We start from the raw sequence: 18,699 nt of genomic DNA on the forward strand, positions 1-18,699 counted from the left end.
CGTGAGCTAATTTGCCACAACAATAGAGTATTTTGTGTATTCATCCTTCTGAGTTAGATAAATGGAATACCATTCAATTGGATAATAATAACAGCCCCTGGATGTTGGGCAAAAGTAACAGTCCCAGGACGTACTTGAGACCCAGAGTAATCTGAATGTACCTTTCCTGGTTAAATGCTTTGTTATTATTAGAATAGTGCATTAGTGACCCCTGCAGGCCACATGCTTTACTACACTCTGACAATGAATGCCATACTATACACTCAAAACAGATACAATATATCCAGCAGTAATGTACAATACAAACAAATAATAAAACAACAAGTAGTGTTTTAAACAGAATACATTTAAATACTTTTTTCAGCAATTACCTAATAAATCCAGATATCTGTGAATTGGGAAGATCTATTACAATCAGGCACTGCAGCTTTTAATCCGAGTTGGTCAAGATGTTGATAAGAAAATGTAACATTTCTAGTGAAATTAAAAAAAAAAGACGACATAGAAAATCCTCATTATTCTGGATTGATCAATTGATCAGTTATTGATCTGAGTGCAGGCATGGGAAGTGAAGTCAATTTAGATGGCTTCCAGGTACTCGGACCATTTCCTTCATACAATGATTTGTGCTCTCCTCCTGGAGTAGACGTGCAATATAGAAATTTGGACCCAGAATCCTTTTCTCATGGCAGACTGCAGAAGTAGTTATGGACTGGGATGGCGATCGCCCCAGACAGGGATATCCCCAGAGTGTCAGACACACAGGCAACACCCATAGAAAACTCTTTGTGCTCAGGCTTGCTCTGTGGGAAGGAAACATTAATTAACATATTCTCATCGCACAGAGGAAAATTACATTAATGTAGAAATCTAAATATCATGGAAAGAGTGAGCTTTAACGTTAATATCACCCATCTAAGGTGGGAATGTTTGGATTCTGACATCTTTCATATGGCCAGGGGAAGGTATTTCCCTTTGCACAATCTCTGAAGAACATTTACTGAGTAGGAGAGAGGTGCAGGATACAGCGTGATAGGAGACGTGCAAAGGAGAAATGATTCTCCCAGCTTTCGTAACACAATGTAAATTCAGATCGTTTACCCATATCTTCCAATAAATGTATAGCCCCATTCAGTCTTTCCTGGGAGATTATATAGTCTTAAACTCTGCGTGTTAACAGCAATTTCTTTAACTGGGGCTGTGTATGGACCATGTGTATGAATTTACTCAATCATAATCCTGTGTTTATAGTGTTCTGCAGGTCGAGGTTGCCTGAGCTATTAATGACTGTAGGAGGTCATATTAAAAAGCAGTGTCTACTTACATTGACCGCAATATTGTTGAATGAGTTAACATACGCAGCTCCCCCCAGCAAACCTTCAAATATTATTATCAGGAAAATAACGGGCAGCCCAAAGCTGGGTAGGAAGAGGTACGCAATCCCAAAGAGCAGGAAAATAGCCAGCGCACACTAAACACAATGAAAAAACACAACGTTACAGAGAGACTCTGAGATTGTGGGCTAAAACCCAGATTGCAGAGACAGACAGACATACCTGGAGGAGGGACAGAATCCAGATCCTTCTGATAGTCACACAGCGAAGGGACGAGCGAGACACAAACACTCCTGCCTGGTACAGCATCTGATACCTGCGGACAGACAAGGACAAGACGTAAAGATAAAGAGGTAGAGATTGCTTCTGGTAGCCCTTTAGAACAAACGTCTTTATTTCTGAAAATAGTGATGGAATGGAGAGACACAGCAGCAGTAAGAGAATAGATGACTGGAGCCCGTATGGCAGGAAGGGGTTGAGAGGGAGCCCATGTGGGGTTGCAACGGTGAAGTTATTTTATTTACAACATGCGAGCGGATTAGACTTACCATCGATACTGCTCAGAGTGACTCATGGAAACGTCTGGAAAATATATGAGTTCATACTGGGAGGAAGAAAGGTAAATATTAATCCCACCCTGACATTCTCATTATCAAATCTAGAAGTCCCATCAACTAATCTAATATCCTACCATGTACGACCCACCACTGCATTCTCCTAGTCACATCATTCCAGCTAATGTACTATACAATAGAGAACCTTAATGTCCCTATTCTCATGGCCTCATCAGCCTGTCTCGTATCCTACCCAACAGTAACTACCTTTCTATACTGTCATATGACCTCCATCATATCAGTATTTTATTTCCTATACACCTACATTGATGGCATTGTTCTGTTTAATAATTGGACCTTAAATACTCAGAACAACCCATTCGGTGATCTCAACGATATCTCCATTCTCGCAGCACCAGAACCTCCGATACATCCCCAGACTTACCAGCCCCTGGTTGATAAAATATTCAGCAAAGTATACAATCGCCAGCGGGATCATGTATTTCAGCAGGGACTACGAGGAAACAAGGAACATTCGTTACAATATAGAGAGAGAACGAAAAGTGGGAGAGAGACAGCCAAGTATAAAGTCAACAAAACAGTAAGGAGAGGTAGTAAGAGACTGCAGAGAGACAGACAGCATGAGGGCAAGCACTTATTGTAATTAAACATGGAATGGTTAACCACAAAGAGGGGACATCCAGACAGTAACAGACTACACAGAGCCAGTAATGTATAATAAAAGAACATTGTAGAGAGAGAGATTGTAAGAGACTAAACACAGGCAGACTGCGGGAGAAAGAATAGAGACAGGCAGACTGCGGGAGAAAGAATAGAGACAGGCAGACTGCGGGAGAAAGAATAGAGACAGGCAGACTGCGGGAGAAAGAATAGAGACAGGCAGACTGCGGGAGAAAGAATAGAGACAGGCAGACTGCGGGAGAAAGAATAGAGACAGGCAGACTGCGGGAGAAAGAATAGAGACAGGCAGACTGCGGGAGAAAGAATAGAGACAGACTGTGGGATATGAGATGTAAAGAGTTTCTCACTGGTATAATCTTCCATTTCTGTGAAGTTGTCAAATCAGGATCTGAAGGGTTGATCAGACAGAAAATGCAGCATGTGAATGGTTACAATAAATGAAAGAAAAGAGCAGAATATTCATAATAAACCTGGCACAGAGAGAGCCCTCTATAGAGTCAGAATCTGAAGGCATTGGAAGTAATGTATGCAGATCTCTAAACAAGAACAGCAAAAATATAAAACGCAAAACCCAGTGAGCCAGAATACACTAAAGACGCACTCTGTATAATACTGTATGTGTCACTATAGAGAGTGATTCCTTTATTAGAAGAATGTTAAAAGAGAGAATTTTAAGGCATTAAAAATAATGTCAAGGCTCTACCTGTCACCGTGTCCTGTATTAGAGGCTGTACCTGTCACTGTGTCCTGTATTAGAGGCTGTACCTCTCACCGTGTCCTGTATTAGAGGTTGTACCTCTCACTGTGTCCTGTATTAGAGGCTGTACCTGTCACCGTGTCCTGTATTAGAGGCCGTACCCGTCACCGTGTCCTGTATTAGAGGCCGTACCCGTCACCGTGTTCTGTATTAGAGGCCGTACCCGTCACTGTGTTCTGTATTAGAGGCCGTACCCGTCACTGTGTTCTGTATTAGAGGCCGTACCCGTCACTGTGTTCTGTATTAGAGGCCGTACCCGTCACTGTGTTCTGTATTAGAGGCTGTACCTGTCACTGTGTCCTGTATTAGAGGCTGTACCTCTCACCTTGTCCTGTATTAGAGGCTGTACCTGTCAATGTGTCCTGTATTAGAGGCTGTACCTGTCACCGTGTCCTGTATTAGAGGCTGTACCTGTCACCGTGTCCTGTATTAGAGGCTGTACCTCTCACCGTGTCCTGTATTAGAGGCTGTACCTCTCACCGTGTCCTGTATTAGAGGCTGTACCTGTCACTGTGTTCTGTATTAGAGGCTGTACCTGTATTAGAGGCTCTACCTGTCACCGTGTCCTGTATTAGAGGCTGTACCTGTCACTGTGTGCTGTATTAGAGGCTGTACCTCTCACTGTGTCCTGTATTAGAGGCTGTACCTCTCACTGTGTCCTGTATTAGAGGCTGTACCTCTCACCGTGTCCTGTATTAGAGGCTGTACCTGTCACTGTGTCCTGTATTAGAGGCTGTACCTGTCACTGTGTCCTGTATTAGAGGCTGTACCTGTCACTGTGTCCTGTATTAGAGGCTGTACCTGTCACTGTGTCCTGTATTAGAGGCTGTACCTGTCACCGTGTCCTGTATTAGAGGCTGTACCTGTCACTGTGTCCTGTATTAGAGGCTGTACCTCTCACCGTGTCCTGTATTAGAGGCTGTACCTCTCACCGTGTCCTGTATTAGAGGCTGTACCGGTCACTGTTTCCTGTATTAGAGGCTGTACCTGTCACTGTGTCCTGTATTAGAGGCTGTACCTGTCACTGTTTCCTGTATTAGAGGCTGTACCTGTCACTGTGTCCTGTATTAGAGGCTGTACCTCTCACCGTGTCCTGTATTAGAGGCTGTACCTGTCACTGTGTCCTGTATTAGAGGCTGTACCTGTCACTGTTTCCTGTATTAGAGGCTGTACCTGTCACTGTGTCCTGTATTAGAGGCTGTACCTGTCACTGTGTCCTGTATTAGAGGCTGTACCTGTCACTGTAGAGGCTGATGCCTGTATAAGAGGCTGTCGATCCGTGACACTTGTCTCTGCAGCTTTTGGGAAAATCCATCGGGGAAGCGAGGATGGGGGGCGCATCAGGAAAAAGTAACTGAATTAAGAGGGGAGCAGGAGACAAAAGAGGAGAAATTAAATGGTAGCCACACTCAGGGATTAAGCTGCCAGGTATCAGATTTCTAAACGTTCTGGAAGTTTTAGTCAATAACAACTAGAATGAGGGAGACTGACCGTCCAAAGACTAATTTAATAAATTCCTCCTTTCTACCACTCCCATCACACCAGTCCCCTTTATCCATCTCCCACAACTCCCATCATACCAGTCCCCTTTTATCCATCTCCCACCACTCCCATCACACCAGTCCCCTTTATCCATCTCCCACCACTCCCATCACACCAGTCCCTTTTATCCATCTCCCACCACTCCCATCACACCAGTCCCCTTTATCCATCTCCCACCACTCCCATCATACCGGTCCCCTTTATCCATCTCCCCCCACTCCCATCATACCAGTCCCTTTTATCCATCTCCCACCACTCCCATCACACCAGTCCCTTTTATCCATCTCCCACCACTCCCATCACACCAGTCCTTTTTATCCATCTCCCACCACTCCCATCACACCAGTCCCCTTTATCCATCTCCCACCACTCCCATCATACCGGTCCCCTTTATCCATCTCCCCCCACTCCCATCATACCAGTCCCTTTTATCCATCTCCCACCACTCCCATCACACCAGTCCCTTTTATCCATCTCCCACCACTCCCATCACACCAGTCCCCTTTATCCATCTCCCACCACTCCCATCACAACAGTCCCCTTTATCCATCTCCCACGACTCCCATCACACCAGTCCCTTTTATCCATCTCCCACCACTCCCATCACACCAGTCCCCTTTATCCATCTCCCACCACACCAGTCCCCATCATCCATCTCCCACCACTCCCATCATACCAGTCCCCTTTATCCATCTCCCACCACTCCCATCATCCATCTCCCACCACTCCCATCATACCAGTCCCCTTTATCCATCTCCCACCACTCCCATCATACCAGTCCCCTTTATCCATCTCCCACCACTCCCATCATACCAGTCCCCTTTATCCATCTCCCATCATACCAGTCCCCTTTATCCATCTCCCACCACTCCCATCATACCAGTTCCCTTTATCCATCTCCCACCACTCCCATCATACCAGTCCCCTTTATCCATCTCCCACCACTCCCATCATACCAGTCCCCTTTATCCATCTCCCACCACTCCCATCATACCAGTCCCCTTTATCCATCTCCCACCACTCCCATCATACCAGTCCCTTTTATCCATCTCCCACCACTCCCATCACACCAGTCCCCATCATCCATCTCCCACCACTCCCATCATACCAGTCCCCTTTATCCATCTCCCACCACTCCCATCACACCAGTCCCCATCATCCATCTCCCACCACTCCCATCATACCAGTCCCCTTTATCCATCTCCCACCACTCCCATCATCCATCTCCCACCACTCCCATCATCCATCTCCCACCACTCCCATCATACCAGTCCCCTTTATCCATCTCCCACCACTCCCATCATCCATCTCCCACCACTCCCATCATCCATCTCCCACCACTCCCATCATCCATCTCCCACCACTCCCATCATACCAGTCCCCTTTATCCATCTCCCACCACTCCCATCATCCATCTCCCACCACTCCCATCATCCATCTCCCACCACTCCCATCATACCAGTCCCCTTTATCCATCTCCCACCACTCCCATCATACCAGTCCCCTTTATCCATCTCCCACCACTCCCATCATACCAGTCCCCTTTATCCATCTCCCACCACTCCCATCATACCAGTCCCTTTTATCCATCTCCCACCACTCCCATCACACCAGTCCCCATCATCCATCTCCCACCACTCCCATCATACCAGTCCCCTTTATCCATCTCCCACCACTCCCATCATACCAGTCCCCTTTATCCATCTCCCACCACTCCCATCATACCAGTCCCCTTTATCCATCTCCCACCACTCCCATCATCCATCTCCCACCACTCCCATCACAACAGTCCCCTTTATCCATCTCCCATCATATCAGTCCCCTTTATCCATCTCCCACCACTCCCATCATACCAGTCCCCATCATCCATCTCCCACCACTCCCATCATACCAGTCCCCTTTATCCATCTCCCATCATACCAGTCCCCTTTATCCATCTCCCACCACTCCCATTATACCAGTCCCCTTTATCCATCTCCCACCACTACCATCATACCAGTCCCCTTTATCCATCTCCCACCACTCCCATCATACCAGTCCCCTTTATCCATCTCCCACCACTACCATCATACCATTTCCAATCCACTTCTTTATTCCACCCCCACTCCAATCATACCAGTCCGTTTATTCCTTCTCCTACTCCCATCATAATTCCATTATATCTACCCTCTACTCCCACCACATCTACCCACTCTTATCTAGTTCCCCCTAATATATTCCACCAGATCAACTTATTTTTACCTAGTCCCCACTCATCTATCCTAATTATCATCCCCCCCACCCCCCGCCCAACAGGTCTATGCGTCTGATTTACCCTGGCCAATCCTCAGCAGCTCACCTAATGAGGAGTAAAGCTGGTATCACGAGCATAACAAGGAGAGAGTTCCGAGCAGACAGACCAGCCAACGTTAGTCCCAAATAGGAGAGGGAACCCAAGATGCCAGCTCCCCCAGTGCCAGAGGACCAGTATGAGACCACATCACTGGGGAGTAAAATAGCTTATTCAGGTATGGGATACAGACAGATCACGGATATCACATTGTAGAGCTTTGTATGGAGACTGGAATCAACATAATGTCTTTACACACCATAAAAACCAATGTAATTTCATCTATTCATTGCGTTTCCAGAGTCTTCTGCAAATTTATGGAATACACGCTCAGTATATTGTACTGAGAATACATTTCTCTCTTATTCCCACTCGGTGTATTGTACTGAGAATACATTCTGTTATTCCCACTCATTGGGAATGAGAATACATTGTACTGAGAATACATTCTGTTATTCCCACTCGGTATATTGTACTGAGAATACATTCTCTTATTCCCACTCGGTGTATTGTACTGAGAATACATTCTCTTATTCCCACTCGGTGTATTGTACTGAGAATACATTATCTTATTCCCGCTCGGTGTATTGTACTGAGAATACATTCTCTTATTCCCGCTCGGTATATTGTACTGAGAATACATTCTCTTATTCCCGCTCGGTATATTGTACTGAGAATACATTCTCTTATTCCCACTCGTTATACTGTACTGAGAATACATTCTGTTATTCCCACTCGGTATATTGTACTGAGAATACATTCTGTTATTCCCACTCGGTGTATTGTACTGAGAATACATTCTCTTATTCCCACTCGGTGTATTGTACTGAGAATACATTCTCTTATTCCCGCTCGGTGTATTGAACTGAGAATACATTATCTTATTCCCGCTCGGTGTATTGTACTGAGAATACATTCTGTTATTCCCGCTCGGTATATTGTACTGAGAATACATTCTCTTATTCCCACTCGTTATACTGTACTGAGAATACATTCTGTTATTCCCGCTCGGTATATTGTACTGAGAATACATTCTGTTATTCCCGCTCGGTGTATTGTACTGAGAATATATTCTCTTATTCCCGCTCGGTATATTGTACTGAGAATACATTCTTTTATTCCCGCTTGGTGTATTGTACTGAGAATACATTCTCTTATTCCCGCTCGGTATATTGTACTGAGAATACATTCTCTTATTCCCACTCGGTATATTGTACTGAGAATACATTCTGTTATTCCCGCTCGGTGTATTGTACTGAGAATATATTCTCTTATTCCCGCTCGGTATACTGTACTGAGAATACATTCTGTTATTCCCGCTCGGTGTATTGTACTGAGAATATATTCTCTTATTCCCACTCGGTATACTGTACTGAGAATACATTCTGTTATTCCCGCTCGGTGTATTGTACTGAGAATATATTCTCTTATTCCCGCTCGGTATATTGTACTGAGAATACATTCTCTTATTCCCGCTCGGTGTATTGTACTGAGAATATATTCTCTTATTCCCGCTCGGTATATTGTACTGAGAATATATTCTCTTATTCCCACTCGGTGTATTGTACTGAGAATAACAGTACAAAAAAATCAAGTAAAAAAATGGCGCTATACAATTAATGAAAGTAATTAAAATATCACAACAAAGGCTAGCAAGCACTAATAGAAGTGAAAATAACTCTAAAACCACTCAAATAGTATGTGCAGAAAAAAAGTGCGCTGTGCCTTTAAGTGCTAATTTAACAATTTTAAATCAGTCTGTACATAAATTTAATAAAAGGATAATGAATAAAGTGCAAATGCAATAGGTTATATACTTAAAGTGCAAATATATTAATTCCAACGTTATATATGGAGTGAATTTGTGCTTTAGTGAAATATAACCAAAGGAACAACTTACTCCTCACAATATTGAAACAGCTGCAGATGAAGGAGTAATTTTTAAAACGCTCCACATATAAATAAAGGGAATAAAAAGACAATATAGTGTAAATCCATATGATGAATATAAATCAGAATAACAAATAGATTGGCTACTCACAATGGTAGAGCAGAAGAAAGTCTGCTCTAGCTTATGATGCTTTGAAATCCTTTCTGTAGGATTCTGTAGAAGTCGGATGGTGTGCTTTAAAACAAGCAGGACGGCACCAAAATCAAAAAAAGCCCTTTATTGGTTCAAAAACAATATAAAATGAATCACCCCTCTCCCTGGAAAGCTTCGATAGATCTCCACACACTTTGGACTCGCGGCATGCACTTGCGGTCTTTCCAGTGTTAGAATGCTTCCGGGAATGGGAGGTGCTAGTAGCACGTACTGACGTCGTGCGTCCAAAAAACGTGATGACGCGTTTCGCCTTGGCGGCTTCCTCAGATCACGTTCAGGTGGTTGCCGTCACTCACATAATATACCCATCACTGTGGGCGTGGTTTCTTTTTAAATGCACATAATTAGTCCCAATAATAGAAACAAGTCCGTGAACTCAAGGGCATATCGTCTAAATGTCTCTTTATGCAAATGTCTCTTAATGCAAAAACGTCCACTATATGAAATGTAAACTGATAATATCATTGGATCAAAAGAAAATAATGGGTTCAAATATGCATATACAGATAAAAATATCCTACTTCAAGAGGGATAAAAAAAGAGAGATATAGATGTTACTTAATAGAGAATTACAAAACAAACACATAATAATATAGACCAAAAATAAAAAAAATTGTATTTAAAATCTATTTAAAAAACAGAAGAAACATTAGAATAGTACCAGACAGAAAGGACTCATCATAAGAAATTATATAAATCAAATTCTATGTTAAGTCCATTGGGCTCTAAGGTACCTAATTTATGCACCCATTTCATTTCTTCCTTCCCAATGTCTGCAATATAATCGCCACCTCTCCAAGATTTTTTAACTATCTGAATCCCTAGAAATGTTAAGCCACTAGGATCTTGTTTATGGTATCTTTTAAAATGAGCTGAAACGCTGTGTTGTTCAAAACCCCTTTTTATATTGTATATATGTTCATACACTCTTTTGTGTAAAGGGCGAATAGTCCGGCCCACATATTGCAATCCGCACGGACAAATTGAAAGATATATAAGATTTTTACTAAAACAAGTTATGAAATCATTTATTTGGAAATCCTCTTCTTTTTGCTTTGTTTTAAATTTGCTAATGCCTTTAATAGTTCTATTTTTACTGCATTTGCATCCCGCACATTTCCCACATGAATAAAAGCCATTTTTATTATTTTTAAAAAAAGTAGTAGTTACTTCAACTTTAGGGTGGTTAAAAGTTAGCATATGTTTAAAACTTGGTGCTCCTCTAAAAGTAATAAAAGGTTTGTCGGGGATCACTTTTAATAGCTCTTTATCTTTTTTAAGAAGGTGCCAGTGTCTGTTTATAATAGATTTCACTTTTTTATTATCATTATTAAAATCTAGGACCAAAGGCATTAAAGTTGAATTATCAGATCTTTTATTTGTATTACATTTGGAAATTAATTCATGCTGATTTAATGTATTGGTCTCTTCAAATGCTTTTTTGAGTAATGTGTCAGGGTATTTCTTTTGTGCAAATTTGTCTAAAACTATCTTAGCTTGTTCTTTAAAAATATTATCATCAGTGCAATTTCTACGGATCCTTTGTAGTTGTCCTTTTGGTATATTGTCTAACCAAGGCGTATAGTGTCCGCTGTTATATAAAACATAGCTATTAGCGTCCACTTTTCTAAAGAAATGTTTTGTTTTAAGGGTATCCCCTTCTGTATATATCTCCAAATCTAAGAAATTAATACTCTTAGTACTAAATTGGCTATTTAGTTCAATACCCCAGTTGTTATTATTAATACTAATTAAAAAAAAATTTCAGATCACTTAAAGTTCCGTTCCATAAAGTTCCCTTCCCATTCAAGAGATTAAATTGAATGGGGTTTTGAGCAACACAGCGTTTCAGCTCATTTTAAAAGATACCATAAACAAGATCCTAGTGGCTTAACATTTCTAGGGATTCAGATAGTTAAAAAATCTTGGAGAGGTGGCGATTATATTGCAGACATTGGGAAGGAAGAAATGAAATGGGTGCATAAATTAGGTACCTTAGAGCCCAATGGACTTAACATAGAATTTGATTTATATAATTTCTTATGATGAGTCCTTTCTGTCTGGTACTATTCTAATGTTTCTTCTGTTTTTTAAATAGATTTTAAATACAATTTTTTTTATTTTTGGTCTATATTATTATGTGTTTGTTTTGTAATTCTCTATTAAGTAACATCTATATCTCTCTTTTTTATCCCTCTTGAAGTAGGATTTTTTTATCTGTATATGCATATTTGAACCCATTATTTTCTTTTGATCCAATGATATTATCAGTTTACATTTCATATAGTGGACGTTTTTGCATTAAGAGACATTTGCATAAAGAGACATTTAGGCGATATGCCCTTGAGTTCACGGACTTGTTTCTATTATTGGGACTAATTATGTGCATTTAAAAAGAAACCACGCCCACAGTGATGGGTATATTATGTGAGTGACGGCAACCACCTGAACGTGATCTGAGGAAGCCGCCAAGGCGAAACGCGTCATCACGTTTTTTGGACGCACGACGTCAGTACGTGCTACTAGCACCTCCCATTCCCGGAAGCATTCTAACACTGGAAAGACCGCAAGTGCAAAGTGTGTGGCGATCTATCGAAGCTTTCCAGGGAGAGGGGTGATTAATTTTATATTGTTTTGAACCAATAAAGGGCTTTTTTTGATTCCGGTGCCGTCCTGCTTGTTTTAAAGCACACCATCCGACTTCTACAGAATCCTACAGAAAGGATTTCAAAGCTTCATAAGCTAGAGCAGACTTTCTTCTGCTCTACCATTGTGAGTTGCCAATCTATTTGTTATTTTGATTTATATTCATCATATGGATTTACACTATATTGTCTTTTTATTCCCTTTATTTATATGTGGAGCGTTTTAAAAATTACTCCTTCATCTGCAGCTGTTTCAATATTGTGAGGAGTAAGTTGTTCCTTTGGTTATATTTCACTAAAGCACAAATTCACTCAATATATAACGTTGGAATTAATATATTTGCACTTTAAGTATATAACCTATTGCATTTGCACTTTATTCATTATCCTTTTATTAAATTTATGTACAGACTGATTTAAAATTGTTAAATTAGCACTTAAAGGCACAGCGCACTTTTTTTCTGCACATATTGTACTGAGAATACATTCTCTTATTCCCGCTCGGTGTATTGTACTGAGAATACATTCTCTTATTCCCACTCGGTGTATTGTACTGAGAATACATTCTCTTATTCCCACTCGGTGTATTGTACTGAGAACACATTATCTTATTCCCACTCGGTATATTGTACTGAGAATACATTATCTTATTCCCGCTCGGTGTATTGTACTGAGAATACATTCTCTTATTCCCGCTCGGTGTATTGTACTGAGAATACATTCTCTTATTCCCACTCGGTGTATTGTACTGAGAATACATTCTGTTATTCCCGCTCAGTATATTGTACTGAGAATACATTCTGTTATTCCCACTCGGTGTATTGTACTGAGAATACATTCTCTTATTCCCGCTCGGTATATTGTACTGAGAATACATTCTCTTATTCCCGCTCGGTGTATTGTACTGAGAATACATTCTGTTATTCCCGCTCGGTGTATTGTACTGAGAATACATTCTCTTATTCCCACTCGGTGTATTGTACTGAGAATACATTCTGTTATTCCCGCTCGGTGTATTGTACTGAGAATACATTCTGTTATTCCCGCTCGGTGTATTGTACTGAGAATACATTCTCTTATTCCCACTCGGTGTATTGTACTGAGAATACATTCTCTTATTCCCGCTCGGTGTATTGTACTGAGAATACATTCTCTTATTCCCGCTCGGTGTATTGTACTGAGAATACATTCTCTTATTCCCGCTCGGTGTATTGTACTGAGAATACATTCTGTTATTCCCGCTCGGTGTATTGTACTGAGAATACATTCTGTTATTCCCGCTCGGTGTATTGTACTGAGAATACATTCTCTTATTCCCACTCGGTATATTGTACTGAGAATACATTCTCTTATTCCCACTCGGTGTATTGTACTGAGAATACATTCTGTTATTCCCGCTCGGTATATTGTACTGAGAATACATTCTCTTATTCCCACTCGGTGTATTGTACTGAGAATACATTCTGTTATTCCCGCTCGGTATATTGTACTGAGAATACATTCTGTTATTCCCACTCGGTGTATTGTACTGAGAATACATTCTCTTATTCCCGCTCGGTGTATTGTACTGAGAATACATTCTGTTATTCCCACTCGGTGTATTGTACTGAGAATACATTCTGTTATTCCCGCTCGGTGTATTGTACTGAGAATACATTATCTTATTCCCGCTCGGTATATTGTACTGAGAATACATTATCTTATTCCCACTCGGTGTATTGTACTGAGAATACATTCTCTTATTCCCGCTCGGTATATTGTACTGAGAATACATTCTGTTATTCCCGCTCGGTGTATTGTACTGAGAATACATTCTCCCTTATTCCTAAATGGCAGATAATGGAGCAGTGAGACTGCAGAGCATTATCTATACAAAACCAAACCTAAAAAGAAAATAGATTAGTTTAATCCACAGAAACATTCCAAATGTGATCTTAAGCCATAGCACTAAATTATATATTTTTTAATGATATAAATAAATGTTACATCTTAAAAGGTATTAGTTATTCTTTTTTTTTGTTTCCACTTACCTCGGTTCTCACAAACCCTATGTCAATCATTCCAGTTCTTTTTATTTATTATACACAAAGGCAGCTTTAATAAGATACAATTGGTTTGGGGACTAAAGTGTTCCTTTAATAAATCGGTTTTCTGCTCAATTCTCTTTTATTTCGGAGTTAAAACATCACTTTGATTATACAACCCTAGCCACACCTGACCTTGTTGTGACTCATGCCACTAACATGAAAAGAGTTTTAATTTTCAATCAGATCTTACAGCACAGTGTGTTTCCTTTAGAAGTTCTTATCTCCTGCTCTGTTAATTAAACTTTAATCTCACACACAAGCTTAATGCAGCAGGCAATTAAAGCAGGAGATAAGAAACTGTAAATTAAACAAACATAAAGGAAGGATGTGTGTAGGGAGGCTGTGCTGTGTAAACCCCCCTTGCGTGCTTTACAAATACAAATATATCTGGTACCTTTGGAAGAAAGCAGTGAGGCTGAGGAAAGTTATCTCCCCCAATCCTGAAGATACACTGGCAAAAACGACACCTGGAGAAGGAGAATAATTAATTACAAGGTGTGAAGAAATTACAGTGTTATTTTGGTTATTTGACTTTTTTGCATTCGGTAGCTATAACTACTGAACAACCCCCTGGCTCATTTTCTTCAATGAGAACAGGCAATTAAGTGTTCTCCCTGTGTGCCCGCCGTTCGTATAGTCTAACGCCACGTGCAGGAGAAAACGGCTGCCATCTTGATCACACGAAAGGAGGCAGTGGGACCTGGTCATGGAGTGTCTGGAACTAAAATCGGACACTCTACTTCCCGAACACCGGTCAAACTGTATGAACGGATGCAAAATAGAACAAAAAAAGGTTGCGCCTAAAATATACAGTAAAACATATAAGAGTGTATATAATAAATAATATAAAATAATACAATTTAATATTAAATATTAAATGAAATATAAATGGATAATTGGCAATAGTCCAAAGCACTTATCACAAGTCCATAATGGTAGATGCCGTGTATAAGAACAGGGATCCTGAGGCGTAAAATGGGGTGTGTCTTCACAAAGGTGTCCTTGAAATCCAGTGAAGTAATATGTGAAGAAAAAAGCAAGAGGAACTCCAATGGCACAGTATATAGATGAATAAAATGGTAAATAAAATAAAAGTAGTCTTACTCACACTTTTCAGAGCTAGAACCTAGCTTTGATATAACGCACGTGAAGTGGAATAATCCCCACTCAAGGATATGCGGAGTAATATTGATTGGCGAGTATCTGGCTCAGATTCAACGTCCAAGTTGGTATTATTCGACCCAGGGAGATAAAATAAAGTATATAGTGCTCTCTGTATAGTAATTAAAAGGTATAAAAAGAGAATAAATATACTACTCACAGTATATAGAGCAGGCTTGTACTGCTCAATGTAGGCGCTTGGGTGGTATCATCCCCACCTAAGGATTCTTTAGGCTTCTCGTCATGTAGATAGTATATGTATAGTCCGGTGAAAAAGAAATCAAAATGGCTATAAAATGTTTTATGCCAAAGTATTTTCTTTATTGTAAAATAATAAAAAAAAATTGTTTTTACTATTATCTACTTGAAGAAGCCCTTGCGGCGAAACGCGTTTAGATATTAATTTTATTATTTTACAATAAAGAAAATACTTTGGCATAAAACATTTTATAGCCATTTTGATTTCTTTTTCACCGGACTATACATATACTATCTACATGACGAGAAGCCTAAAGAATCCTTAGGTGGGGATGATACCACCCGAGCGCCTACATTGAGCAGTACAAGCCTGCTCTATATACTGTGAGTAGTATATTTATTCTCTTTTTATACCTTTTAATTACTATACAGAGAGCACTATATACTTTATTTTTCTTCCCTGGGTCGAATAATACCAACTTGGACGTTGAATCTGAGCCAGATACTCGCCAATCAATATTACTCCGCATATCCTTGAGTGGGGATTATTCCACTTCACGTGCGTTATATCAGAGCTAGGTTCTAGCTCTGAAAAGTGTGAGTAAGACTACTTTTATTTTATTTAGCATTTTATTCATCTATATACTGTGCCATTGGAGTTCCTCTTGCTTTTTTCTTCACATATTACTTCACTGGATTTCAAGGACACCTTTGTGAAGACACACCCCATTTTACGCCTCAGGATCCCTGTTCTTATACATGGCATCTACCATTATGGACTTATGATAAGTGCTTTGGACTATTGCCAATTATCCATTTATATTTCATTTAATATTTAATATTAAATTGTATTATTTTATATTATTTATTATATACACTCTTATATGTTTTACTGTATATTTTAGGCGCAACCTTTTTTTGTTCTATTTTGCATCATTTCTTATCATTAGGGGATTATAGGGGACTCCCCTTTAAGGATTGCAGCCTTACTATTATTATTTTCTTGTGTGGCAATCTAGCGCTGATTTTTTCTCTTTCCATTTTCCAAACTGTATGAACGCCTGCTTCCTTTTCCCGAACAGCCAGGAGAGCGCTGTTCGGTAGTTTTGTTCCCACAAACCAAGGGAACAATCACTACTATAAGCCAGGGGGTGCAGTTCGTGCATTTATCAGTTTTTATGACTTTTCGAAGTAGACCGGCCACACAGCCTAAACTCATGGAACTGTTTCTGGGCAGGAGCCTCGTGTGTGGTCGGTCAAAATTGGACTTCCATAAAATTCCAAAACCCGTGATTTGGGTACATTTTTGGATATGTTGGTGATCAGATCATTGTGGGGATTTCATGGGTTTTGGGGTACTTTACAAGTATTGTGAAAAATCTGTTTTTTTCTGCCTGGAGATAATGGAGTTATTACTTTATCTGACCCAATTATCTCCAGGCAGAGAGGAGGGCATTATCTGTTTGTATTGGGAGTGTCACACTTTGTCACTTTATTATTATTGGCTGTAACCTTTGTGTCCATGTCACCCACAAGGTCCATGTGGGAGTGCCCCTTGCATGGGGACTTGCATAAAAGCCAGTGTGGCACCCATTAAAATCATTCCTGTTACACCCTTCATCTAGTTTCGGCTGATGTTTGGGTACCTGTCTACTGGGAGAATATACTTGGGAGACTGTCATTCGTATGGAGAATCGTTCGAACCAACACCTGAACTGCGAGCTATAATCACTTAGGCAGTTCGGGAGAAAATAGACGAACAGGTAGCTGTTATACCAGCGTTCGTTACACAAGGTACATAATATTTCCAGACATACACAGCACATATATCTGTATATAGAGTCAGAGTACATATAGCTGTATATTAGAGACACACAGAGCACATACAGCTGTATACAGACTCAGAGCACATATAGCTGTATATAGAGACACACAGTACATATAGCTGTATATAGACACACTGTATGTCTCTATATACAGCTATATGTATATTGTGTGTCTATATACAGCTATATGTACTCTGAGTACATATAGCTGTATACAGAGACACACAGAGTACATATAGCTGTATATAGACACACACAGAGTACATATAGCTGTATACAGAGACACACAGAGTACATATAGCTGTATATAGAGTCGCACAGAGCACATATAGCTGTATATAGAGACAAAAAGTACATATAGCTGTATATAGACACACACAGAGTACATATAGCTGTATATAGAGTCGCACAGAGCACATATAGCTGTATATAGAGACAAAAAGTACATATAGCTGTATATAGACACACACAGAGTACATATAGCTGTATATAGACACACACAGAGTACATATAGCTGTATATAGAGACACACAGTACGTAGAGCTGTATATAAATTCACACAGTACACATAGCTGTATATAGAGACACACACAGAGTACAAATAGCTGTATATAGAGACACATAGGGTATATAAACATGTTTGTACAGGTTTGAGACTCACCGAGAAGGCTCACAGAGATTTGTGTGGAATAGGAGACAATGAGAAAACTTGCTGCAGCTGTGAGAATGCACAGAGACACCCTGTAACTGTGAGACAGAGAGAGACACCCTTTAACTGTGAGACAGAGAGAGACAGCAAGAGACAGCCTGTAACTGTGGCCGGGGGCGCCGTCAGGGAGCCCTGTCTATAGACAGACACCGGTTAACAGAGAGTCCGAAATGGACACTGTGGAAGTGAAAATCAAGACAAAGAGCATGTGACTAAGAGACAGACAGCCTGTGACTGGGAGTAAATGAGAGACACCCTATAAGTGGGAGACAGACACAAACATCATGCTAATGTAAGAGACACACATTTTAACTGAGGACACAGATAGCAACACTGTGACTGTCACAGACTGACAATATGTGACTCTGAGACAGTGTAAATGGCGCTCTATGACAGCAAAAATTCAGATACCCAGCAACAGGGAGCAGACAATCTCTCTTTCTGTATGTCTCACTTGTACGGAATCCGGTGGATGTACAGCGGAGCCGAGAACTTGATAATCAATGTGGGTAAAATATCCGCTAGAAGTACGGCCTGGAATACAGATATATAAAGGAAAACATTAATTACAGAGAGCATCATCAACGGGCGAGACATACAGACATCGAAAGACAAACACTAGCACATGTCTCTATAATTGGAGGGACAGTCCAGCAAAATAACAGTCTCTCATTTGTATTAAAAGGATATCTAGCATGAAACACACAGTAATGTGAGTGTATGATGGTATCACAGAGCTCCACAGCAATAA

The 18,699-nt window shown here is 40.4% G+C and overlaps 1 protein-coding gene across 1 annotated transcript in view; it reads right to left on the reverse strand.

The window, feature by feature from the left end:
* Positions 1-325: 325 nt before the first annotated feature.
* The window catches only part of CLN3 (CLN3 lysosomal/endosomal transmembrane protein, battenin), a 49,236-nt gene continuing 30,862 nt past the window's right edge, over positions 326-18,699 (reverse strand). Inside the window, exons 5-15 of the mRNA XM_063430884.1 lie at positions 18,403-18,482; positions 17,901-17,986; positions 14,449-14,521; positions 7,228-7,371; positions 4,583-4,701; positions 2,938-2,978; positions 2,334-2,402; positions 1,883-1,938; positions 1,557-1,650; positions 1,325-1,471; positions 326-803 (exon numbers count right to left, since the gene is read on the reverse strand). Coding sequence (XP_063286954.1) covers positions 684-803; positions 1,325-1,471; positions 1,557-1,650; positions 1,883-1,938; positions 2,334-2,402; positions 2,938-2,978; positions 4,583-4,701; positions 7,228-7,371; positions 14,449-14,521; positions 17,901-17,986; positions 18,403-18,482 — 1,029 coding nt within the window. The 3' untranslated portion in view covers positions 326-683. The remainder of the gene's footprint in view (positions 804-1,324; positions 1,472-1,556; positions 1,651-1,882; positions 1,939-2,333; positions 2,403-2,937; positions 2,979-4,582; positions 4,702-7,227; positions 7,372-14,448; positions 14,522-17,900; positions 17,987-18,402; positions 18,483-18,699) is intronic.

This window comes from Pelobates fuscus, chromosome 8 (genome assembly GCF_036172605.1).
Source record: "Pelobates fuscus isolate aPelFus1 chromosome 8, aPelFus1.pri, whole genome shotgun sequence".
NCBI classification, from domain to species: domain Eukaryota; kingdom Metazoa; phylum Chordata; class Amphibia; order Anura; family Pelobatidae; genus Pelobates; species Pelobates fuscus.